Source organism: Pseudopipra pipra, chromosome 1 (genome assembly GCF_036250125.1).
Source record: "Pseudopipra pipra isolate bDixPip1 chromosome 1, bDixPip1.hap1, whole genome shotgun sequence".
In the NCBI taxonomy this organism is placed as follows: domain Eukaryota; kingdom Metazoa; phylum Chordata; class Aves; order Passeriformes; family Pipridae; genus Pseudopipra; species Pseudopipra pipra.
Genome location: NC_087549.1, coordinates 75,403,673 through 75,430,523, shown reverse-complemented (window position 1 = coordinate 75,430,523; position 26,851 = coordinate 75,403,673). Strand labels below are relative to the sequence as shown.

The following is a 26,851-nucleotide window of genomic DNA, read 5'->3' as shown; positions in this document are numbered from 1 at the left end:
ACCATATCAATAAAGATATAAACAAAAGCATCCACACAGGGAGGAAAGTATATTAAAAATTCAGACTGAATGCTCTGAATTAGTGGCAAAGGAAAAGAGAAAGACAATGAACACATTATACTACTGTGTAAAGATGCAATGTGCTCACATTTTCAACACAATCTAATTCCACCTTCTCAAATTAGGTAGAAAAACCTGAGAAAGTTCAACAAAGAACAACAGGAATAAATAAAATTAATCAAAGGGATTGAGCGCACTCTCAGCAAATTTCAAATTACACCAACCTGATGTAGTGGTGCCATTGACACACCTGAAGGATGGGATGCATTTCAGAGGGACCTAGACAGGCTCCAGAGATGGGTCCATGAATCTCATGAGGTTTAACAAGAACACAATGTGGCAGGTGCTGCACCTGGATTGGAGCAACCCCTGGTGTCAGTACAGGCTGGGGGGTGAACAGATCGAGAGCAGCCCTGCCAAGAAGGACTTGGGGATGCTGGTGATGAGAGGCTGGACATGAGCCAGCAATGTGCACTTGCAGCCCAGAAAGCCAAAATTGTATCCTGGGCTGCATCCAGAGCAGTGTGGGCAGCAGGTCAAGGGAGGGGATTCTGCCCCTCTGCTTTGATGAGACCCCACCTGGAGTGCTGCATCCAGCTCTGGAGTCCTCAGCACAGGAAAGACTGGAGCGACTCCAGAGTAGAGCCACCAAGATGATTAGAGGGATGGAGCACCCTTCCTATGAGGACAGGCTGAGGGAATTGTGCTTGTTAGCCTGGAAAGGAGAAGGCTTCAAGGGGACTAATTGTGGCCTTCCAGTACCTGAAGGGAGCCCACAAGAATGATGGAGAGAGACTGCATGTAGTGACAGGACAAAGGGGAATGGTTTCAAACTTCACCAAGAATAGGTTTAGATTAGATATTAGGAACAAATTCTTTACAGTGAGGGTGGTGAGGCAGTGGGACAGGTTGTCCAGTGAAGTTGTGAATGTCCCATCCCTTGAAGTGTTCAAGGCCAGGCTGGATGGGGCTTAGAGCAACCTCATCTAGCAGAATGTGTCCCTGCTGTTGGAACCAACATCCAGAAGTGTTGCAACTACATGATCTTCAAGGTCCCTTCTAACCCAAACCATTCTATGATTCCATGATTCATTCCATGATTCTAATCCTTTTGCATAAAAAAAGCATGGAAACGTGTGGGAACATGAGAAAGGTTTATAAAATCATGAGTGGCTTGGAACAGGGCAAATTAATTGTTTGCAAACTCTTCCAACACAAGAGACAGAGCTCTCAAACAAAACTAGAAGGCAGTAGGCTCAAAACAACACAAGGAGGTGGTCCCTCGATCTATGTGTGGTTAAGTGATTTAAGTTGTCTACCACTGGATTTCCAAAATATAAAAGCACATACAAACTCCAGGGGACACTGAACAAGTTGGTAGAAAAACAAAACTCTACAGGTCATTGAAAATACAGAAATATCATTTGGCTTTGGAAGATCTTGTTGCATGTTGGGACAAGGCAATGGAGAAGCTCCACAGATGTTTATCCAATCCTTGTGGGAGTGTTCCCTGGGCATTTGGTTTGGTCACTGGAAGAGGTAGGATAATGGGACAGATGCACATTTGGGTTGACTATAGGCACAATAGTTCTTCAAGTTCCTGTAGCTTAAGACATTTCAAAAAGATTACAGACAGGAATTCCAGCTGCTAATAACAAGTTTCATAGTTAACAGCACCTGTTGGGATACCAGAAATAACTAGTATTCCAGGACAACTCATGTCCACAATCTATTATCTAAAATGAAAGCTGACCAAAAGATTGCTTAAGTAATTTGACTATTACCAGGGAAACATGTTTGTACTATAGCATTCTATTTACAGGAACAACTGTTCCTCTCATTTGAGTGTTTGTAATTAATATGAAAGCAATGTGGAGTCTCATATCCATATGAACTTATTAGTCAAATAAGCAACTGGAGGTAAGGGGTACTTTTGAAAGGGATAACACTGAATTCTTGAAAATCTGTGATAGGAATTACACCAAGGGAAAGGTAGAGTTCAGTCTGAGTCAACATTCTCACCAGAGCTCTGTATATTTCAGCCAAACCTCTTCTGAGATCTCCTACTTGGTATCCACAGACATGTCTGCAGAATTCAGTAAGTCTGTCACTGAGGGACTTCTGCCCTCATAGCACTGACTGCAAAATGGAGTGGTAGTGTGGGAAAGAGGCTATATTAGGAGAGAGGAAAATTATCCCACAACAATTCCAAATATAGCAATTCTGACTGTGTAAGGAGTGTTTTTTCAATCACGCCTGACAATTCTGATTTTACAAAGGGTCTATTATCAGTCACACAAATGACTACAACTCCTTACAAGTATTCACTAAAGGAGAGAAAAATGCACCAAAGTTCAGGATACCAGGAGTCACACTAGGAAGCCAGAATTTATGCAGGCTAAAGTACCATTTTCAGGCCACAGATTTCTATCATATGCAAGCAGACATCAGAAATACTATTTCACTTTCTCTGAACAAAGAGGTGCAGTAACAGGTTCCCTTCTGAAGGAGATCCAGCTATGTTTACCCATACAAGCCACTTGCCTCAAGAGGTCACAGACTGACTCCTAGTCACAACATTTCCTTTCTCTGAAAAGGGAAAAGGCAAAGATGTGCCTGAATTTCCTCATCACCTCAGATTGTAACTGTGCTGTTAGACAACACACATGCAAAGTCCAGGCTGAGTTCTACAAATAGGTTTATGAAACCAATGTGTCAACCTATAAATGCAACTAAGGAAAGCAAAGTAAAATTGAACTCCCTCCTAAAACAAGATTTGCTCCCTCGCTTTGTAAATGTTCCTTCATGTCTCTGATTCTGGGATGACTAAAGTATGCCATTTAATTTTTATTCCACAAAATCATTGGTAATACTGTCATCTTAAACATACTAAACGTTCCTTTCAAAAATGCTGTTTAGTGATACTCACTTATACAAAATTCAAACTCAATCTACTAATACAAGTATTTCTCAAATACCCACTAAGTCACACCATTACTTTAGCTTCCCCCTCAAGAAAGAAGCTGTACAACCAGATCTCCTTAGAGTTGACAGGTTAGGGTTAAAGTCCCGTAGGAAACAGATGGCTGCTAGTCGTTGATGCATCAGGGTACAGGCACCAGAACAGTGACTAGAGGACCAAGGTTTGCATCATCCTCCAGCAAAAACATGTCACCATTAGGGCACTAAACACAAGGTGGCAAGACACGCATTATGCACAAATTTCAAAGATGCAAATGTATTGGCAAGCACATACACAATTCTGACTAGATGGACCATCCTACTGATAGTAAGACAGTAAGTACCTGAGACTTGGACAATTTTTCAAATTCAATGCTGTCTTTTACATCAGAACTAAATATGAAACCTACACCTGGAGTTTTGAGGGACCAGAGGACTTTAAAGTCATCAAAATAAATTAACTTTCTTTAAAAAGTTTTTCTTATTTCATGTGATAGCGTCAACTTACAACTCATGACAGATTTAAGAATAAGGTGTCTTGTTCATCTGCCAGAGCTTACAGTCTCTCCAGACAAGTATGCAAAAGCAAATGAACTCACTCACAGTAGGTCTTCGGAAATCTAAATTTTCACCTTAGTCTCCCATCCCCACTCCTGGGCAATGCAAACACGCTCAGCAGCCAAAAGAACTGAGGGCTTGGAAGGTTTTCTTTATGTTGGCAGCAGCCCTTAAAGAGACAGAAACTCAACGAGTCCTTACTGCCAGCAGTGACCTTCACCAGGCCACTCTGCACATCTTCATTAAGTACAACAGCTCCACACCAGGACTTTTAATCAAAATTGATCAATGTTGCCAACAATTTCCAACATTACTTCTCTTGTAGAGTTATCCTGATATGTTTCTGCTCCAAATGCCACCCACAGAGAAGACAAATGGAGTGCTGACACCTCCACTGAAGTGCAACTTTTCAAACCCATAAGCTAGCAACATTTGGGCTAAGCTACAATGATGCTGCAATCAAGCAGCTGAAGCTTGAGAAAATATTCTTCCAGATAACTATACTACAAAAATGAAATTCTGGCAGGTGGGGCAAGTAAGTAAAATCTAGCTATCATAGCAAGGCAACTTGAGCTCTAAGTCTTACATGATGGGTCTTACACTAAGCCAATTAGTACCATTCAACTCAAATATTTATCTAAAAATTAGGAGCTAACAATTTACACTCATCAGAAAAGGCACAGTGGAAGGATAACATTCTCCACTAGACAGTTATACTTCTCCAACATGTTGCAAAAATACTTCAACTAATTATGAATTCCACAATAACACTTCAAATTTTTCAAAAGGTATGGCCAGTGCTCAGTCACTGATGATTTAGTTACTGAATTCCTTTCCAAATTAATAACTTTGGAGTAGCTCTTGGACGAGAAGGATTTCTCCAGCCTATCTGCATCGGAGAGTCAGTCCACACGCCTGCTTCTGGTTGTCTTCCTCCTACAGCACTTCATTTGTTTCTTGGCTTTAGGCAGCTCTACAGCAAAAGAACTTGCCATTTCCAACAAATGCAGCACTGGGACACGTATGGTTATCTTCCCATTCACACCTCAACCATGTTTTTTCTAGGAGTGAATGTGTGAAGGAAGAAAACACCTTCCATCCAATTGCATTTGGTAGAGAGGAACCTTGAATGTCTGCCCCTCTCTAGAGCATTAGTGACAAACTTGTGCTTTTTAGACATGCAGAACCCTTCAAAAGTTGACGCAAAAGTCGCAGTTTTGACTGGGACCTGCATTAGGGTAAGGATGACAGGTAACTTCAGTGCCTTGTCACAGGAGAAAACACAACTGCAGCACCTGTTCTGTCACATGCAGCACTAAGCCCTTCATCTCGTACCTATTTGAGCAGCCACCTCCTCCCTTCCTTTAGCTCTCCGAGTCCTTGAGGTCTCAGGACTATTTTGATATCAAGAAAGGTTTCTGAAGCACGATCCACTTCTTTAGAGTGATCTTTCAATTCACACTGTAAATAAACCCTCTGTCACTATAAGGTCTTTGTTACTTCATTAGACCATCTGCTGAGTTTCAGGACTTACCTGGTGACCCTCTTCAGTTGAGTCTACACTAGCTTGGTGCACAGCACAACAGAAGAGGGTCAGTACAGCAAAATCTTGATGCAGAGACCTCAATGCCTAAACTGCATATTTGGAAGGAAGCTTTACAGGAAGTTTTATTTTTGACTGGCTGATGTCTGGTTCTGCACATTTAATATCCATATATTATAACTAGTGTATGTCTTCCAATTTAATTTCATCTGAAAAGAATTCTATTTGTGCACCTGAGATGCTTCACAAAGAACAAAGAACTGCAAAAGAGGACAATCAAGAATTGCACTCCAAAAGTACACTTTGATCTGAACTAAATTGCTAATGGAAACAACCATTAAAAGGCTCTAGATAACCTATGTATCCTCAGTCTAGATTTTATGTAGTTCCAGGCCCATGGAATGAAGGGTAGAGTCATCTTTTCCCTATACTTTTTGTCCACTGAAGTAACTTTCTTGCCATTAGATCATATCACTGAGATAAAAACAATCTGAACATACTTTAAGGTTTAGGTGGGTACAGGTATTGCATTATGGTTCATTTGAGCTATGGAACAATGCAGTTTGAAGCTTTAATTGTGTTATCGTCCGGGTAATGTAAATTACAGTACCAAAAATAGTTTTTCAGTCATATGAAGTATAGTACCAAAAGTAGTTTTTCAGTGGATGACAAAGCCAGGGACTGGAACGAAGCATGTCACTCAGTGACAGGGAGCCCTACTGATTTGGAACAGTGCCAACAGCTCAAGTCTATCTTGCAGTCCTCCAGTGGACTAAGATGCCACTGACCTGAACGGCAAACAAAGTAAAACAGACAGTTTTGAAAGCATGCCTTCCCCCTACAGAATGCAAATCAAAAAAAGCAAACAAATCTTGTACATTAAAATAGATTGCTTCGTGTTTTCCTTGCTCTACGGCATAGAGAGTTTGAGCATGTACTACTTAACTGCAGTTATTTTTGGCAAAGGTCACATCAAGATGGCAATCTAATTCAGTTAGGGACTTCCTCAAATTGCAGGCACCTGGAAGTTGTTCGGATCTTCCAAAACTGGCATCTAGAATGTTCTTAACTTTAGAAACAGGCTACACAAATCTGAATTTTCAATCCACAGAAATAGAAAGGAAGCCACAAACTCTCTTATAAGAAAGCCACAATTGAAATAGTTCCCAAGGGAAACCTGTAATCATGCAGGTTATTTTTCCCTCATTTTAATTTTCAATTTCAGCCAGCAACTGCAGAACAAAATGCATGTTAGACAAGGCCATTAAAAAGCCTTCTTTATGAAAACTTACCAGGTCAAGCTACATGCAGTGTTTTTGCTCACACTTGGAGAAGTGTATATCTCCCTTTTAATAGCCTTCATTCAGTTTACTTGTTCTTTTTGTCACACACGGAGCTCCAGGCATTTCAGCAGCATGGTAAAGCAGTGAACACCTTTAACTCAAATAATCATCAGGTTTTTCTAACTGCATATAAGCTATTGCCATTTAAATGCAAGCCTTGCTGCTGCTGACAAAAGGTCAGAAATGGAATAAGCAAGAATGGTTTCAGAGAGGCGCAGTTGCAGGATGACTTTGTAAAGGAAGGCCCCTAAGTTATCTATCCCTGTTAATTATCATTTGGGGACAGACATCGATTATCTGTGCAAATACAGAAAAGGACAGTGAAGCTTTTGAAAAGCAGCAGTGAGGCAAATAAGCAATTATTGATTCGTGTGTTTGGCAAACATTTTCACCCACTCACAAGAAGGAGAGTTTAAGAGGATTTTCACTACACAGTAATAACAGAGACAGCCTCTCCAGCTCATAAAAGGGAAGTCAGAACATAAGCCAGATGCAAAACTCCAACAAACACTGATTCACAGCTCCAGTCACACTCAAAGTCATGTATGAAATGAGCAATTCAGCCATCCAGTAAGCCAAGAAGGGGAAAGAGAAGGCAATTATGTCTCTGTTCAACAGAGCACCATTTAAAGTATTCCTTCTGATTCAGCACCAACCCTTGTGATCAGTATTCTTGGCCTACCATCAATGAATTTAATTACACAATTATTGAAAAAACCCCAGAGTTCTCCCTTCCCTGCTTGCCCACAACCAGTCCAATACAAGTCACAGAAATTAGTCAGAAAGAATGTGTAGAATACCTACCTCCACTTTTACTTTTGAAGTGCAAGTCACAGAAATGCCTGGATATTAGCTCAAGCATTACTGAAAATTAGGTGTTTCCTTTAATTGAGAAAATGGAGCTTAATCTTCTATATTAACTGATACAATGTAAGGGGCCACGAAAGGTGCACTGAGTTACTTAACGGCCATCAGTTACATATTTGAGATTCATCTGGGATATTTAATGACAGCTGAATGTTTAGATCTATGTCATCTAGCACAGCTGTGCCTGATTGCTGGATCTTCCTCTCTTATTGAGCATCCAAAGGCAAGTTGAGTTTCAGCTCCTCCCTGGTTCTGCCTTCTTTTAACTCCATATGCAGCTAGCACGCTTTAACAGCTCTGCTAACAAATACACTTGCTATCCCACAGACAATGCCTGCTTAACTTCTTTTTTTTTTCCCTACTTGAAACAGCTGTACCGATCAATTAATACAGATACTATAGCAATAAGCACAAAGTTCCTACCATTCAAGCTGATATAAGTGTACTTTAAAGACAATGTTTTTAAACAGGAAGGAATTCAATACAAAGGAAAGAACAGGGCCTTAGTCATGTTAAAACAATATTGTTCTACCATGGACTGACGCATTAGTCACTGGTTTGGGAATGACATGCCCTATTCCCTTTGTGCCAGCTTTGGGCTTTTTCCTCCTACATTTGGGAGCTGGTGGAGGGGAGGGAGAGCACAAGAAGGCAGCAAGTAAGGAAGTTATGACACTCCTCTTTCAACTTGTGCCATCTTCAAAAGACAAAATATTTATTTGCTTTTGTTGTTACAAAGTGAAAATGTGACGCAGGATTCAAGACTCAAATACCTTTCTTAACATAGTAAGGATGTGCCTCATTTTCGAAGCTGACCAATTCAGAAGGCTTTTGAAAGAGACAGTGTTCTTTGAGATGCCCACGTGGCCGTATCTGTCCCAAGAGGCAATTAATTTTGGATCCTGACCGATGCCCTGATATTTCAAGCATATCAGCTACGCATTAAGCAAAGGACTTCATTAAAGGGCAGGAATTTAATTGAGTCTATATTCAGGTATGTCTCTGAAAGCTTGAGGGTAAGGCAGAGATAGAATAACTAAAAGTGTTTCAAAGAACACACTCTTTCTCCTCAGGAATTCAAGTTGTGTAGCTTATATTCAACTCTCTTCAACACACGGGAGACAGTCAGACCACTGGTTCCCTGTTCTAAGCCCAGTAAAGTCCATCATACAGACACTGCTTCAGGAAAAAACTTTCTCACCAGCATTAAGAAGTCAGGGAACAGGCAAACTACAGATATCCAAAGAGCCAGAAAAAGAAAAAGTGTAGTATTATCAGACAGCAAGCTTCAGTAAAACTAGACTAACCATTTCCAGCCTTAGAAACAACTACAAATTAAAAGTGACACCAGATCATGTTCACAGAGAGAACCAATGGGTGCAACAGTATTTATTTCCACATTTTCTACCTAAGCTAGGCTCTTAAGGACTCCTGTGATCTTGTTTAGAACTGTGTATTATATTTGCAATAAATTATTACCCTCATACTTCAGTTTCTTCTTGTCAATATGGCTGTTCTGTTACAGCATTTCTAAGCCTACTTTTTTCAACTGTACATAAACACAAGCCTCTTTCTACCTGTCCTCCCATTCCACTAGCCGTTTTTTCCACTCCTGCCTTTACCAGATGCCATCAGAAAGCGTCTCTTTGGTAAAGCAAATTTTAAAGGAAAATATAAAATTACCTCATTAATACATAGCTATCTTCATAAACTTATCCTCTTAATTCAGAACCATTTTAAAACTATAAGCCAATTACCAGCTTCATACATTTGGCTAACTGACTCTTTCTTCCACCAGCTTGAAATGTCACAGTACCAATTTTTATTTTACCTTTAAGACATGGACCAAAATACGTCCAATGGACTCAGAAGTCCGACCAAACAAGCCACAAAAGCAGAGTACCCAGTACTAACACCATGCTTAAACTGTGGTTTGCTTGTTTCTGACGGCAATATATTCCTAATTTTAGACACTTGAATGCTGTTAACACTAGATAAACTGCACAGATAGCAACTACTGAAGTAGATGTCATTTGAAAAAACACTCAACCATACTCATTTTCTGTGCTAAACTCAAGGCAGCATTTTAAATATCACAGGGAATGACAATTCTAATTGCATACTGCAGGATTAAATCCAAGATTGCTATCAAAGCAACATTTCAAATACATTAACTTTGAAATTACTGTTAGCCCAGAGAGTAAACTCAAGTTAGTTCTTTTTTAACTCCACTTTAGTTTCTTCCAAAAACTGCCCTTTTTGGAAACCTATCTTTACATTAATAATGTCAGTTTTTCTTTCAACACACTTTACTAGAGGGGAACAATCAAGTTTAAGTGATTTACCTGCCTCTTTATAGGTTCAATACAAAGCAATTTATACTTCACATCTCTCACTACTTCACCAACAAAGAAGAAAAAGTCCCTGGGAAGAAGTTAGCCTTAAATTAGTCACAGCTTGTTTTCATTCAAGAGCATTTGCCAGTGCAGGAGGTTTTGACTGAGCCTCCTTAAACAGAGAAGACTCTCAGCAAAATAACCACCACCATTTCCCAGTAGCTTTATTTTCCTACAACTATGACATTTCTCTAATTAAAAGATATTATTAGTAATCTCACCTGAACACAACAAGTTCAACAAAACTCTTGAGATCAGTACAGGCTCATACAGCTATCCTCTGCAGTAGGCCTGATAGATCAGAGGCTTGAGCAAGGAGACTAACCACAAACATGGTTATGTGCTGGGGCCCTTGTGAAGCTAAGACTGTCAGCGATCTTCTCAAATAACTGCACTACTCTTTCCACACATAACCAAATAATACATTTCTACTGTGAGTGGTGGGAATTTGAGGAGCAGTGGTATGGAAAAACGTAGTTTAAAGGTAAAAACAGGTTAAGAGTGACTTTTTCTTGAGTTATGTCATCAAGGTTATACTTCGCATTACAAAATTAAGGAATTCTATTCAAGTTCCTTTCTGCTTTCTTGCTATTCTCTTTGGGGAATAAAGAAGCAATAGACCTATCTAGGGCAGGGACTATTAACAGCTTGTCTCTCTGATTTGAGCACATTATCCCTGTAAAGCAAACATCTGAGCAGCATGGTACATAAAAAGGCAACCCACCTCTCTGCTCCCTTCAAGGGTCAGTTCTCTTCATGACCTCACTGCACTTCCAATCCCAAGTCTTCTGCATCAAATATCCATTATCTCCCTCCCATTCTTCTGCCTAAGCTCGTTCTTCTTGTGCTCTGCTTTAAAACAAGAAAGCCTTCTTTTGGCCTTGAAATTAGTAGTTGCTTCAGGGAAACAGTTAAGTTTTCTGTCAAATGGCCTGTGAAAATTCGGGCTCCCTTGCATCTATTAATCTGCCCGTGTACATTAGCAGAACTGTTAGTTCTGTTTTAGTCTAAGAACTTAACCACAAAAGAAACAGCAGCTTTTGCAGTAGGTAGGTAGTGTGTTGATTTCCATCATTTCTATAAGTGAACTGACCCTGCCCTGAATTCTGTCAGTCTTCTTCTTCCTCTGTTTTCTCTTTTGTCCTTCATCATCTCAGATGTGCTCCTGACTGCCCTTAGGCCAAGTATTGCTGCCTTCTTGAAGACTACATCTCACATCACTGCCAAACTTGAATGTATTTTTGGCAGAACCAAGACAAGGACAGCAGAACTTATTCTCCAGCACTGTACTTCAACTACTACATGCTCAACAATTCACACAGAAGTCCTGCCTCACTGGTTAGAAACTGCTTGACTGGTCCCCAGCACAATCAACTGTTTTACTCCCTTCTCTCTCTCTTTCCCCACAATACCAACGGTGCAACAGAAATATGAATTTTGACTTTTATCCTGGCTTTATTCTCAAATTTTCTGCAAAAGAAATGGATGCCTGAATGAGAAATGCACTACTTAAATACAATTAATTCATTCCTGGGTTTAACACGGATACTAATACTGTCCTTATGCTGTATGCTGTTCAAAAGCTAAGAACAATCTCTAGCACGGGACTTGGAAACTAATGAATATTGACATTTCAAATATAACTGTAACATTTCAGGATGTCTGTCATCCTTGACATACAGCTTCACTATGGGTTATTTTGTTTCTGATAATTAGCTATCTTCCCAGTCACCTTTCAATAAGGAATCCATTTCATACCATTACAATATTTAGCTTAACATGGAAACAGTTATTTCATATATTCAGTCAATTCCTATTCCACAAAACAGGAGGAATGCAGCTTTACACAGCAACATAATTCCTTCCTATTCTATGGAGAGGCACCCCTTCATCTCCATTTGGGTCCTTTCTCAGAGGCTATATGACAGTTCAGTTCAGAATGCTTCTTATTAAAGCAGCAATTTTATCGTTTGTGTGCTTAATACAGTCCACAAAGCTGGCAAAATAAAGAGTGTAATAACTTAGGTCACTTATTACTATATATTTCCAATTAAGTCCTTCAGTGTCATATACTCTTTCATGGGGGCTTTACATGTTAATCCTAGCCTATTATGCTGTGGAAAGCTTCCCTCACCTTTGAACACATTTTGTCTTTTCAATCTTAATTATCCATGATGAGGGGCCTCTGGTGGTCTAGTGGTTAGAGTGCCTGACCCTCACCACCGCGACCGGGGTTCGATTCCCGGCCCCCTGGGCAGGTGGAGCTCGTCAGCCTTGGTAGGCAATCCACCTAAGAGAAGGTCACTCTAAACAAACCTACATCCTGGGGACCTCACTGCCACTGTCCAAGCTTTGCTCGGCCCCGGCAGATGAACCTCAGGACTAAAGGGTGGGCTCAGTTCAGCGCACGCTGTGTCTCACCTAAAAAATCCACTGCGCAGGCTGGAAGGGTTAATGACCTTTCCCAAAAATCTTCGCTCGCGAAGACTGGCCATTATATTATTATTATTATCCATGATGATGATCCAGAAGTTTGTGAAAGAAGAATTTATCATTTGATTTCTTTTTTCTCCTTGGTATTTGATAATTTTTACAACTTGTTTCATTTAGTTTTTATTAGCATGGCATAACTAACATGATGCTCAAGTGACACAAATCAATTCATAAGAAACTGAACAGTAGTGTACTCAGGGAATGTGTAAAAAAAAAAAAAAAAGTCCCAAAGTAAAATACTTAATTTGTGTTCAAAGAGATGCTTTCCTCAACAAGTCTTCATTACAAAGCAGCTTACACATCTGCTTTGTTTAATATTACTTAGTGAAGTAATGAATTTTTACTCCCAAAATAACTCCGATGTAACATAGTAATCCACTGCCACCCGGTTAAACCAATGCCATCTACTGTCATCCACTAAGGCATTTAATGAAAACTTTACATAAGCACTAAACAGTGCTTAATTGAGCTAGGACCAGGAACAATTGACGCTGCCACAAAGAGCGCTCAAAAACTAGGTAATGCAGCATTAAGGCCTCCTGGGCAACCCGTATTTGTCAGTGTAGCACACAGGCTGTAACTCTCAAAGATGTAGTGCTTTTGCATAGGACCCCCTACTTATTTATGTACACATAATGGACCTCCTGTGGAGATGAGCACTGATGCCTGGTGAGTGACCTTATTGTCTGCTGGACCTCTGTCTTATTTATTGAGGAAAAGGGGATCACAGAACTGAGGACAACAATTAAGACAGTAATAAGCCATTCTGCAAAAAGATGGCTATTCCTCCTCTAACACTCATCTCTCCTGTGGTTAGGCAAGTCTCATTAAACTAGAATTCAAACCAGATAGTTTTGTACCCCATTTCTGAAGTTAGAACAAGAGCCAGAGCCAAAGTATTACCAAAGGAGGCAAGCAGGAGTGAGATTCATACCCCAAGTACTGAAAATACTCCACAAAGAAACAAAGCCTAAGATACTATTTTGGCTACTCAAGACCACGAAAAAACCCTTCCTCTATTCTCTGCTACATCAACACATGCAAAAGCTTCAGCGTACGCGCAGAGGGAATCGTGCTCAAGCAGCCCAGACAACTTACAGACTGCACATTAAATGTTCCACCTGAGCATCAAGGTGTATCCATCTTTTCCCTCCCACACTCAAACACAGGGCTCTGCTGCTTCCTTTTCATTGCCTAGAGGCCATCTACAACATTATGGAGAGCAGCACCTTCTTGCTCTTTGAACCCACTCATGTTGCCTCAGTGGACATGAACTGCAAGTCACATCCTGCTCAGATTCTACATCATGAACTTGCCTACAAGCAGAAATATTGAGTAGCTGCCCAGCTAACCAAGTGCTCTTGAAAAAGGGTTTTACAGCTTTAACTTTCTAACAGTGGGTTAACATAGCAACACAGACAAATCCACTTCAAAAGCATATTCTAGAAAGATGAGATTTTAAAAACAGTAGTTCTCACACTTTTCTGTATAACAATATATTCCATAAACACAAAGTTTAAATTGGCATATTGGTACATACCCATGACTGTAAGTAGTCAGAATATTTTGCTACAAACTGTTCATTGTTTTAACAGATAAATTGCTGCTTGGAAAAAAATACTATTTTTAGTAATCAAAGACTCCAAATTTGTTCAGTACAACCTTACAAAAACATTCTCAGGCTCCTTTGGAAAACCAAACAAAAACAAAAAGCAAACAAGAGCACAACTATTTATACATCTACCAAGCAAATACTCTACAGCAGAGATATAGTAAGAAAAGAGTAGGTATTGAGTAAGAAAACTAACCCTCCCTTGGATGGGGGAGGAGATAGTTACTGCTTCAAGTTAATCTACTCAGTGCTACCACTGAGCAGATTACTGAGTGCTACCACAAACTTTACCCATTATTTTCTATTACATTGACTATATTTGTATATATGTCTACTTTGATAGGAACATTTTCCTGACAAAGTCAATGCATTAGTATACGTATTTCACCCCTCCAATGCAAAGCTTTAGAATTAGGTACAGCATTATGAAAGAATCACTTCTTCACTAGCAGTTGGCAAATGCCCAACTATAGGGATTCACTTGCACTGTCCCAGCTTCACCACGCACTGGAAAAAGCCAGTTCTTAGTTAACGGTATTGTGTTGGTTGCCACCAGTTGTCCCAAAAAAGACAGGAAGAAAGAAAGAAAACTTGGCACTAGCATCATCATCTAAGGACAGTAATCTAGAACATTCTAACAGATTAACAGTTTTTCCAGTATTCCCTTTCATTACACAAATTTTACACACTCCAACAAGCTTGTTTTTTCTTTATCACAAATGAAAGCTGATAGCTTCCAAACTTTGGTTTGTGACAAGGCAGACAGCAAACCCTTTTGCAGAAAGCAAAGCCAAATAGCAATTCTTAAAGGCTCAGGTTATCACTACTTTTTACATACAGATCAGACAAAGGCAAATTTACTGCTTTTTGAAGAAGTTGGGGAAAAAAAATATGCTCCTTTTTTTAACCTCACAGATACTGGTTCTAATAGCTACTGGCTTAAAACTTCCATTCAGTACAGACAGGAGATACCATTTCCACACAGAAGCTCTTCAAAACAAACAAAAACACAACACAACCAACAATCCACTCTTCCAGGGAGTGAAACTATGCTGTAACAATAATCATCAAGAGACAGTCACAATTCTCAGTGCTCTCTATTTAAAGCACTGCAAAGCAGTCTCACAAGGCTTGACACAAGTTTTTATCTGAAGCTGTCTGCTATAAAGTTTAATGCAAAAAAAAGCACCAAAACCCAGAAAGGGTTACATCACTCAGTTATATAAGTCACAAAGGTTCAAATTTAGATTTATATTTAGTTCATCAATTCCCACCCCGAGTTCAACTCAGTAAACTCATCTATTTTTAGCTTTTGACTCTTTTGGACATTTCCTTCCTTCATCTGCATAAATGCGTCACAGCTTCTCAAATGTTTCCCTTTGGCGAGGGAAGGATGCATCTGATTCCAAGCTTAAAAAAAAGTTCACACACACACACACACACACACACACACACACACGCTGAGTGGTTATTGTTGGCTGAATTGTACCCTTGTTCTGAGTTAAGCATAAGCAAACTTGACTCCAGTCCTCGCCCTGTACTACAAAATATTTTGCTCTTTCTGCACTGACAGGTAAAAGTATGTCACGGTTAAACTCAACAAGGATCACCACTAGCCAAACCATATTTTATCACCTTCTATAAGCTAGCTTGACTTGGCTCTCCTGCCTTGATAATTCAACAGAAAACAATAGAATTTTTCCAAAACGGGGACAGAAATGAAGTTCAGTTTTGTAACTTCCACCGAGGCAAGAAATTCAGTCAAGTACATGCCCTAGTTTTCCTTCCAAAGGCAGCCTTCCACTACATTTGGAGAAGCTGGTATCTTTTTATTTATTTATTAAAATATAGCATTAACAAGCCAATGTCCTGGTTCCAGCCAGGAGGGAGCATGGCTAGGACCCCGATGTTGTTCTATACTACCTCACATTATTTTCCAGGAACAGGTGGAAAGGCTCACTGCCAGGTCCTGGTGCTGGAGGGAACAGTCAGGGAGTGTCGGGGATTTCCACAGGGGGTGAGGAATAACATTTCTTTGACTGTCCATTTTCTTATCTCATTGTTGATTCCAGTAAATTGTTCTTATCTCAACCTGTGACTTTTACCTTTTCTGCCTCCAATTCTCCTCTCCAGCTCGCCACAGGGGAGAGGTAGGGAGAAAGGGGAGTGAGCAAGTGGCAAGTGATTTGGAATGGTTTTGGCAGGAACACTAAATTGGAGAATGCCATTCCTAAACCACAACAGTCAACCAACAAGTTACTAGACAAGTCATTATGGCTGACCTCATCTTTCCATGTGAAAAGGTGCCATTGTCCTAATAAATTTTAGTTTGGCTTGCCTTTGCTGTCCTTACAGGAGCCTGGCTCACATTATACCCTGTCAACTAAGCAATGCACAGCACTGATTTCTTCTTTGAACTTTGCAAGCTATGGCAAGTTCAAGTCTAACAACTATCCTTAACTGCAGAAAACAAGTACTTGGGGTACATAAAGTGTGACTTTCAGGGTGTAAAGTAAGACCATAAGATACTGCCGTAACTATTCCAGTTCCATTTTTTTTAGGGCCAATCTGATGTGCAATATGCAACCAAAATGAACTTGCTAACTAACATCAATAAAGCAAATAAATAAAGACAGAGATAAAAGCTTCAAGAGTAAATCTTTATCAAAAAAAAACCCAAACAGTAATGGCTGTTCAGTTTCTTTAGAAAAGAAACCATATCCTATTTTATTACTCTATAGTAACAGGTAGAAGGAAGCCTCTAAAGATGGGTTCTGACATCTTCTTAAGTCTGATGTTCACCACACTATGTGCTATCAGCTTTTGCGCAGAACAGGACAATTCAGTCAATTTATATTTCAATTCCCCTTGATTTGCTGATGGCTTTCTATTTTTTTTTTTTCTGTGCTTTGAGCTGCAGATATCTGGAATTCAATAGAAGAATTACAAAAGGCCAAGACATTTCAACCTTAGCCTAAAGTTTTTAGAAGAGAGTGGAGCATTTTTATGATCACAGAAAATGGTACCATCTTTGCACTCAACATGTCCAAAAATTAATGGCATGACAAACACTTGAAATTTGGAAGAACTTACTACCTTAATGCTGGTAGAAAATTACATTCAACAGCCAAGACCACACAATGTGTATAGCAAAGTCCACTGTGTAGCACAGGAGGTCAGCCAAGTAATACTTAGTATTTAAATACTCCATTTATTCTAACTCTTGATGTATCCTCCTTTTATTATCTAGGCCAAGTTTTAAGAAATGTCACTTAATTTCTTCCCAACATTTAACAGCTACTTGGGCTCTGAAAACAAGCAATCCCCAAGACTTCAAACACTTCTGTTTTCACTAAATCTCAGCAACAACATTTTTCATTGTTCGATACCTCAGTTATTAACCAGCTATGTGACCATCACAAAGCTAGTGAAAAGCCTTTGACCAAACGCCTTGGTAAAGTATCTCATAAGGCTGCAGGTTTCCACAAAATTATCCACAAAAATGCAGGAATTCAGTATAAACCCTGAAAGTTTGGGATTTTGATTCACTCTTTCATGCAATAAGCGAGGTATAGACTAGACAAAAACAAGTAGGTATTCACCATGTCCTTGTGAGCCCTATCTGTCAGCAGTATATTTCCCTGTTCATTTTTAGTACTTAGGAAATCTTACTTCACTATAATCCCAGATCCTCAGACTCTAATTGCTAAGCAGTCATGCACAAATCTAACCACAAAAATCACTACTGGTTGTTTACACAGTCAGCAGACACCTCACAAATGTCTATTACTGCTCATACATGCACTAAGACTACAAGAAAACATGAGTAATTAGGCTCCGTGTAGTTTCACAGGTGACTAGAATGCATCGGGATTGCTCACAATAGCCCTGTTCAGTGCCTGCTGCCCAGAATACTTTCTCCAACTTTTTAACTAAGAGATTTGCCATGTATTTGTTCAGTATTTGAAGCTACATGGAATATTTAGTTTGACAGTGTATACATGGACACATATATCTCCATGCACACTGGTAAAACCAACCTTCCTAATCTCAGACTCGTGCTCTCACTCTTACACATGCCAATAACATTTTCCTGACTCTTACAAAGATTTGCAGGAATTATCCAATCACGCTGTACTATACATATATTATACTATAAAATATAGCAAACTGCTGACATATTTTGAATGCTGGAAGCCTACACTTTTCTTCCAATACTTTACAACTTGCCTCCTCAACATCTTAGAAAGACAATAAAAGGAATTTTCTCATCCTCCTGCAAAGGTTCCTCCTCTTAAGGAAAAAAAAAAATCATAATTATGAAGCAGTAATGCTTATTTCTGTTCTTCAGTAAGGTCCAGATTACAAAATATCACACTCAGAAGACCAGCAAGAGACACAGTTCAGCACTGCCCAGCAGGAAACCCTGTTACATATTTGCAGTGTTTTTTATTAACCAATGGTACTGCCATTTATGCATAGCAGTAACACAGCAGATGAAACAAATTTGACTAAATGATTTCAGAAGACTCCACTCAACAGCCCTGAAAAACAACCCTATTTTTTAAATAAATGCACAAAGACAATTAGGCTATTTCAGATGAATTAGAGCAGCTATTTGGCAAAAAAGCCACTGGAAAGGGCTTTATATCTTTAAAGCATAATCTTGTCATTTTTGCTGTTTGGTGAAACTTTGTGGACACAACTCATTTATGACCCTCCTCTTTGTGCATCAATACAACAACCTACTCTAGAGGCTGAAAAATCAGATGCTTTAATGTGCCGTAGTGTCTACTGCTAAAAGCACTTGAGTTGTTCCCTGTCATTTCAATTCCTCCTACTCACTACTGGATAAGTGATCTGTTTTCTCAAAACAGCAGTATCCTTCCTGAAAGAATATGACTCAGCTTTGCAGATCATCAGTATTACTTCACCAGTAGTCTACTTTTTGCTTTCACCGCACCAAGAAAAATCTTAAGTTAAACAAAGATCCCTCTCCAAAACAAGTCAATTTCTTTACGAGAACAATCAAATAGATGTAACCATTTTACTCCTTAGATTCAAATTGCCTGCTATGACCTTTGTGTTTTGTTCTGTTTGGTTTTTTTACCTAGTAGCCTTTTTGTTAAGATTAAACTTAGCTCTTATCAAGCAGAAAAATTTTTCTTTGTTCTCTTTAAAATCATCACCCACTTTCAGACAAATACCCTTCAGCCACCACTGCATTTCCAAAGCTTCAACACGTCTTTACTATTTTAACTTTTGCTGACCATGAACAGCTATTTCAGTGATCTCACCTCCTTCAAGCTGCAGACCAAAAATCACTGTGCAGTTTCACCCTATTAATAAACTGACCTAAGAGTCTGCATCTAAACACATCTATTTGTTGACAAGAGAAGAGAAAAACTAATATTTTCTCTTTATACTGGGGTAAGGGAAGTCTTTCCAGCCTTTCTTCAGGTTTTATTTACCTAGACAGTGATTTTACACGCAAAAGCTTTTGGAAGTCACATGATATTTCAGATTTAAATTCATACCTGTTTCTGTGGGACAGAAACTTAAGAGCTGTGGGACATGCTTAATTGGGGAGAAACCACTACTTTAAAAATATTTACTACCCATCTTGTCTACATAGTGACTGAGCTCCTCAATTAGTGAAAGCCTCAGCTGCACCAAATCTAGTCTTACTTTTATCAGCTTCTTTCTGAGCACATCTGCATTTCGTAGCTAAAACGTACTCCTTCCAAGAATGGACCTGGCTCTCTAACTCCCATTTACCTTCCACTTCAAATGTATAGTTTATCAACTGTCAGCTATCATGGATAGCTGTCCCCTTGTAGAAATATTTAGGACTTCTGCCTCCGATTGTTTCAAACATCCCCTAACTTCTAACTTCCTCTATCCTTGGTTATCCCCAGAAAAGTCTGGCTATTTCACACTAAGACAAGTTACACAACAGCTGCTGCATTTCACACTGAAGCTCTCCATCCTATTCTTCATCGTCCCAGGGAACATCCATCCAACAACGCTATTCCCAGAGTAACTTCCCCATTGTAACTTCATTGTTTCTGTAGTTATTTTTGCTCTGCATATGCACATCAGAATTATCAAGTTGTGACATTTTTCTATGGTGTTTTTCAAAACATCATGTACATACATACACCCCTCACGTCACTTTAACCATCTTATTAAAATGGATGCCTCCGGAATTGGATCAAAACTTCACAGTAGGACCCATTTCTTCTTCACCCCAGGTCAATCGGCACTAATGACAGCAACACTGCTGCAACCTTCTCACTTCCTCAAGCAACTCAAAGGACAAACTTAACAGATTCTTGAAAAGCTGACACAACACTAAATTTTTTGTGGTGTTTACTTTTTTTAATACAAATACTGTCATCACTCTAAGTAGCATGAAAGAATGGACAAGTTGTTTCATACTTCAAAAACGCTGCATGCTCGCCACTTCTTAAAACTCCCAAACACCCCTCAGTTCCTGACAGCCACAGGGACGAGAACCAATACTTTCAGAGGACAGCATGGAGCTATCATATGGGGTACCACCAGTGCTGCCTGCCAAAACTTCACTTTTGGCTTCACTGCTAGATTGTTTTTGCTAAGACACTTGTCAGTACTCTGTAGCTACTCTGTCACGTCAAGTAAGCAACAACCACAGGTCTGACTACCTTCTCTGTAAATTAGCTAATGCACATCAGCAGGAGATGGATGAATGCCCTTAGAAAGGCACTATCTTAAATTTATGGATCGTGTGTTCTGCTTCGTGGATTTAAGCTGGAAACTGGGCTTGTTTTTCACATTTGGTGTCTAATATGAAAGCTACTTCGCCCATGATCTAAAAGCGAGTGTGTTTTTTATCAGTAGTATTCATAAAAAACTTGCTGCCCTTTTAATAATATGCTTTCTTTTTCTTTTCCATGTAATCTTTCCCAACCCTCTCTTCTTTCCCTCTTTCTAGGAGACTTTCTCTACTATGGTAGCATTTTTAATGTTGTCTACTACAGGCAGTCAACTATCCCAGCCACTATCACACAGGACACTAATGTAAAGCAAGCTAGGCAACCGATTACAAAGCAATATAATTAGGAAGAAATAAAACATAAGTCCTCCTTGTAAACTTGAAGCAACACATTTTCAAATAGATCTGTTGTTTTTTATCTTTATGGTATCATTTGTTCAGTGATGTTCATGAAAACTAAGCAAACCACAAGATCATTATTTAAGAGGAAAAAAAAAAAGAAAATCAATCATCTTTTCACAACACTCATTAATACTTCCTATAAGGTCTCAACTACTCAAGCAATTATCAGCGTAGGCTGCTATAAGCAGACTTGGTTGAACCCAGACTGATTCAAGTCTCAAGTCACTAGTAGTACTTGAAGAAGTCTTTTAATGTCCATAATCACAACAAATCTCAGCACCCCATTTTCCTAAAATACTCACATGGACATTTTGGTACCTATACACATGTATCTCAAACCAAAGTTTTAAATTCTCTTATCATTAAGTTTACATTAAGAAAAATGTACTTCCTACAACTACTGTGTTTTCTCTGTCAAAGTGTAATCACTTTGCCTGGCACTAAACTCTGCTTCTTAGTAGTTTTACTCTTAATCCTACCATGAAGAAAGTGACAGATCTAACAAGGTGGTTTTGTCTTTTCAACTTCAAATAATGAGATTTAGATACCAAATAGGTAACAGAAAGTAAGCTGTCTCAATATCTTCCCATTCCAATAAAGGAATTCCTCATTTATATTCAAGACATACAATCTTTATGTGTTCATACTACTACCTCACTTCTAGTTCAGCTGCTTTCTTCACATTTCAATTGCAACTTATTTCCACAACAACTCAAGAGTGAGTTTACATTTACATAACCAAAGTGAAAACTGGAAACGCACACATTTCAAGTGATGTGAACCTAGCTGTTGTTCAGTATCCTAACAAAACATTTTCCAAATAATGGAACTCCATTCTCCAGGCTACTTTAATTCTACTTCCGACTTAGTCTTACAAGAGGACAGGAGGAAAGCCAATAACCCCACTTGGCAGCTCAACTGACCAATTTAACTAACCTAGAATTAGAACTTATTGTTTAGGCGGGTTTTTTGTTGTTGGGTTTGGTTGAGGTTTTTTTCCTTCTGGAAAACGTTGGAACATTTTTACTCTTTTTCTCTTTTAAGTAACAGATACAGCTTTGATGATATTCTCTGCAAGTGACAGGAAAAAGGAAGCATTTGTCATTCTAAATTCTGTAGAGAGAAAAATATTTTGTCTGCTCCTATACACCAAACAAAGTTTTTTCCTTGTTCATTGATCACAAAGCCCACTGCGTTTCACTGAAAAAAAAAGTGCCTCCTGTTCAAACAAAGAGGAGCACTGGAGATCTCTTAACAGACCCTTTCCTTATTAAAGAGTGTATCATGTACAGAGGCAGGATTCAAAGAACTCTTCCCAATACCAAACAGCCACAATAGATGCCGGAACATTTTCCAGCATATGTCACAGCCCAGGCCGAACCAGATAATCTCCACAAGCAAATACAAAAATGAGAATGTCAGTTGTTAAATACGCTCTAAGAGTTTTTCGATAAGCATTTGACATGTCCTTCTACTACTTTAAGATTTTCGGTCGCTGCAAGAATAAGATCAGTGTAACCTCCCCATTATCAAAAATTCTCAGCATCGGAAGTCATCACTACACCACTTATGAGTTTATCAACTTTATGTCATCCCTCTATACTGAAACACAAACGTGGAAGTTGACTATTAATATAGCTGGCAGGGTCTTCCAAAACTGCAAGATTACTACACAAGTACCCATTTGTAACTACTGTGTTTAAGTCTACTGTAATCTGTCATTTTGCTTTCAACGGGATTTTTTCCTGAGAACAATAAAGCTCAGTCCTTCTTCCAAGAAGAAATCCACCAAGGCCAGCATCTTGACTCGACAAGGAGCTTCACACTCATTGCTGTCACGTGAAACAGGTTGCCTTGGGAGCATCAAGCCCTCCAGAGGGGACACAGCCCCCTGTTCGGACTCTCTGTCCACAGAAACGCAGCTCCGAGCGCTCTTTCAGGGATGTCTGCTGCAAATCACACCTCCTCCTTCGCTCTCATTAAATCAAACACACTGAACAGCATGCACCGACCGCAAGCAGCACTGATTACGCCGTTTCCCACTTCCCTCACGGACTTCCTTTAAAACCCAATGAACACTGCTTTTACTACTATTATTACTACTGCCATCATTATTATTTTTCAGACACTAAATCGGCCATCGCCCTCATCTTTCCAGCGGTGAGTCTGCATTTTCCTCGTTCGCCGCTCCTTTTTAGGCATCCCAACGGAGCAAATGCCCAGCCCTGCCGCCCCGCCCGGGAGCGGTGCCCGGGGGTGCTCGGGGGGGCGCGGAGCCTCCGGCGGAGCGAAGCGGAGAGAGGGGAGGAGCTGCCGCTGCTCGGGGGAGGGCAGCCGGCACCGGAGGGAGGCTCCGCTGCCGCCACCGCCGCCCAGGCTACCGGCAGGGCTCCGTCCCCGATGGCGCTTCGTCTGGCCCGGGCAGTCCAGCCTTGCCCTCCGTCCCCGCCGCTATGCCCCGAGGACACCGTCTGGGCGGCGGGGGCAGCCGCCCTGCCCGCCCGGTTGTGTGCCGAGAGTAAACACTGAGGGAAAAGGCGGCCTCCATTTTTTTTTTTTTTAATCCCGGTAGCCTGTCAACAGGCTCCCCCCCCTTCCCCTCCCGATCCTCCGCACCGAGCCCGGCTTCCCAGCCCGGCAGCGCCCGAGAGCCGCTGCTGCCCCGCCTCAGCCAAGGCAGGGACACCTCTTAAAGTGGGCTTCGCTTTTTGTCTGCCTCTTTCCCTTCTCGCTGTAACATCTGCTCTCCACGCTGCCCTCTCCCACTCCTGCCCTGGGCCGCCACCCAGCAGCACGGCACCGGCGGAGCGCTGCCTTTTATAGCGGTGTCATCCCCACCTGCCTCCCCGGGGGGCCCGGCCGGCGCAGCCCGCGCCCCGCAGCCCCGCTCACCCTTTCCGCCCTCTCGACACCCTGGGCTACCGGACCCGAGCGGGTCCTCCGCCCGCAACCCCCGGCGGGACATTTTCGGGGGGCTCGGGTCCGCCTGACGCTGTGTGGTGCCGCCTGGCCCCGGTGACGCGCCCGCTATCGGGCCGGCATCGGAGGCAGAGTCGCACCTGTCAACGGCGACACCGCCCCGGGGCAACATGAGCCCCGCACCCTCCCGGCCGGGCCGGGCCGCCGCCGCGCTCGTTTTCACGCCTCGGTTCTCCTGGCGAGGGTGGCGTCCCGCCCGCGAGTTGCTGTGCCTGAGCCTAAGCCCCGCTGTCCCCGGCACGGGATTAGGGAGGCTCGGCTCTCCTCGCCGCCGCCGCCCCGAGGAAGCGCGGCGGCGCCCCGCACGGACGGGCAATGCCGAGGCGGCCCCGTCAGCGAGGGGCGGGCGAGCCTTCCCCGAGGCCACCTGACAAAGCCGGCTGCCCTCCCGGATCCGCGGGGAAGACGTCGCTTGCCCAGGGCCACCTTTCGCCGCTACCTCCAGCCGCGGTCTCGCCGCTGGCCCTGCCTTTCCGCTCCCCCGGGACGGGACCGCACTCACCGGATCGGAAGAACGCCGCGATGTCCGCCGAGTCCTTGGCCGCCTCCTCGGCCCCTTCCCCCGCGCCGCTGCCGGCCGTGGTGGCGGCGGAGGTGGCGGTAGCGGCGCTGCTCATGGCTGCTCCTGCTGCTGCTGCTGCGTGTGCCGGCGGCGGTGGCTCCTCCGGGCGAGACCCACCGCTGACCCCACCGCCCCCTCCGCGGGTCCCGGCTTCACCTCCGGGCGGGAGCGGCCGTCAGGGCGGCAGCCGGAGCGGGCGAGCGATGCAGGGCGGCGGCGGGCGGCCGCAGCGAGCGTAGGGACATGAAGGTATGTGCGGAATGGCAGCTCCAGGAGCGCCCACCCCCCGCAGCCACCTAGGAGGCGGCGTGTGCATGCAGGGAGTCCGGGCGGGCGGGCGGGCGGCAGCCGGAACGCAGACAATCGCAGGAGGAGGAGGAGGAGGAGGAGGAGGGCGACGACGACGACGACGACGGCATGGGAAGGGCCAGCGGTCCGCGCAGCCAGCAGCCGGTGGGCGGAGAAAGAAGGAACGTTTCCAGCCTTTTTGTTCTTTTCCTTTTTTTCTTTTTTTTTTTCTTTTTTTTTTTTTTTTTGAGGGAGCGAGGAGCGATCCAGAGGAGCAGCAGCTGCTCTAGCCGCCGTACTGCCAGCGGCCGCAGCAACCGCCGTCCTCCATCTTGACTAGGAGGAGGAGGAGGAGGGTGGGAAGGGGGAGTCGGGAAAGGAAGCGAGTCCCCGCCCGAGGAACAAGGGCGGTGGAGCGGGGGGGGGAGCTCGGGAGTCTCCGGCTGCATCCGGCACCGGTCGGGATGGGGCGGGGCTGGGCGGTGCAGGTCGGCGGTGCTGCCGCCGAGCTCGCACCCGATCGGCGGGGGCGCAGCGGCGGGGGATGCCCGCCCGGCGGGGCGGTCAGGGGGGACAGGAGCCGTGTGTTTCTTGTTCGGGCTTTGTTTTTCTCTCTCTTTTTTCTTTTTTTTTTTCTTCTTGTTTTTTTTTTTTTTTTGGCTGCTTCCGACTGGCTTTCGCCCTCCTGCCAGCTCGCCGGTGTGCGGCGGTCGGGCTGGGGATCCTAAAAGAACCCGGTCCGTCTGGCCCAAGGAGCGGCGGGAGCGTGGGAAGCGCCCCATGCTCCCGGCTGTCACTCCTCGGGAGGCTCGGTGCGAGGGCCCCCCGCCTCCGGGGGCTCGTGCTTAGAAAGAGCTCTCCTGCCCGGAGCTCAGAAGGAGCCTGGCTAACGGCTCCAAGGGAAAGAGAAAAAGGGGCACGCAAATTCTTCAGAAAGGTTCCTTCAAAAGGCATCCTTTACACTGCTGTCTGCGTTGTGGATATTTTTTCCTCAGTGATCACCGGGGCGCTTCAAAATGTTCTGTGCTGTGGGCCGGTTCAATTAACATAAAATAAGCAAACAGCTCATGACGGAGAGCACAGTTGGATGTTGGTTAAGATGCGTCCCACTACCGTCTTGCACCTCATTTTAAGCTACCAGTATAAGTTTTCGTCCAGGTAAGGTTGAAGAGAGCTGGCAGGAATCTTAGCAATTGCACAAATTGATGAAGCTGAGTAACCCGTCTCAAATGCTTTTGGTAAATAGTAAATTATTAACACACTTGAAACTCAGAAGTTCAGCTTCAGGTATTAAACACCTGAATCTCTGATGAGTGTTAAAAGCAAAGGTAAGTTCGAGATATTCCTAGAACACCCTGAGTAGGAAGGGACCCACAAAGATCATCCTGGCCCTGCACAGGACCACCCCAAGAATGACATCATGTGCCTGAGAGCTCCTTGAGCTCTTCAGACTTGGTGCTGTGACCACTTCCCTGGGGAGCCTGTTCCAGTGCCCAACCACCCTCTAGGTGAAGAAACTTCACGTAATATCCAGCCTAAACCTCCCCTGACACAGCTTCATGCCGCTGCCTCGGGTCCTAAGGGAACCCTTAGGGGTTCTGTTAGTCTATCATAGTCAGATGATGAGGAAGTCATCTGCAAGGTTCCCAAGGTTTGTATTTGTCTGAAGTTGTATAGCTTGATGAAAAAGCTTTTGTGCAATTACGTCTGCCCTAATTTCTCTTACAGGGAAAAGATGAGTTTGACTGAAAATATTTTTTTATTTTTTTAATGTTTTTCTTTCAGGCAGCAGGGACAGGAAAGAGTTCCAAATTAGCATCCCACTGGCAGAAATGGTTGCAATGTGAATTCCTTTCTAGCTGGCCTAGCACCATCCACTTAGCAAAAAACACGAATGGGACAAATGCTGCTGTTCCCTAGCAAGCAGTGAGTTGACCTGGAAGTAGGAATAGAATACTGTATATCTGCACAAAAAAACCCAAACGCATAAGAATGTAAGAAAATTTGATAAGTGCATGGGAAGAGTTAAT

The 26,851-nt window shown here is 42.5% G+C and overlaps 1 protein-coding gene across 1 annotated transcript in view; it reads right to left on the bottom strand.

Annotated features, from left to right (window-relative positions):
* TRIO (trio Rho guanine nucleotide exchange factor) overlaps positions 1–25,163 on the bottom strand; it is a 248,913-nt gene extending 223,750 nt beyond the window's left edge. Inside the window, 2 exon segments of the mRNA XM_064661587.1 lie at positions 24,474–24,691; positions 24,693–25,163. Of these exon segments, the coding sequence (XP_064517657.1) occupies positions 24,474–24,691; positions 24,693–24,778 (304 nt within the window). The 5' untranslated portion in view covers positions 24,779–25,163.
* Between the last annotated feature and the right edge of the window lie 1,688 nt (positions 25,164–26,851).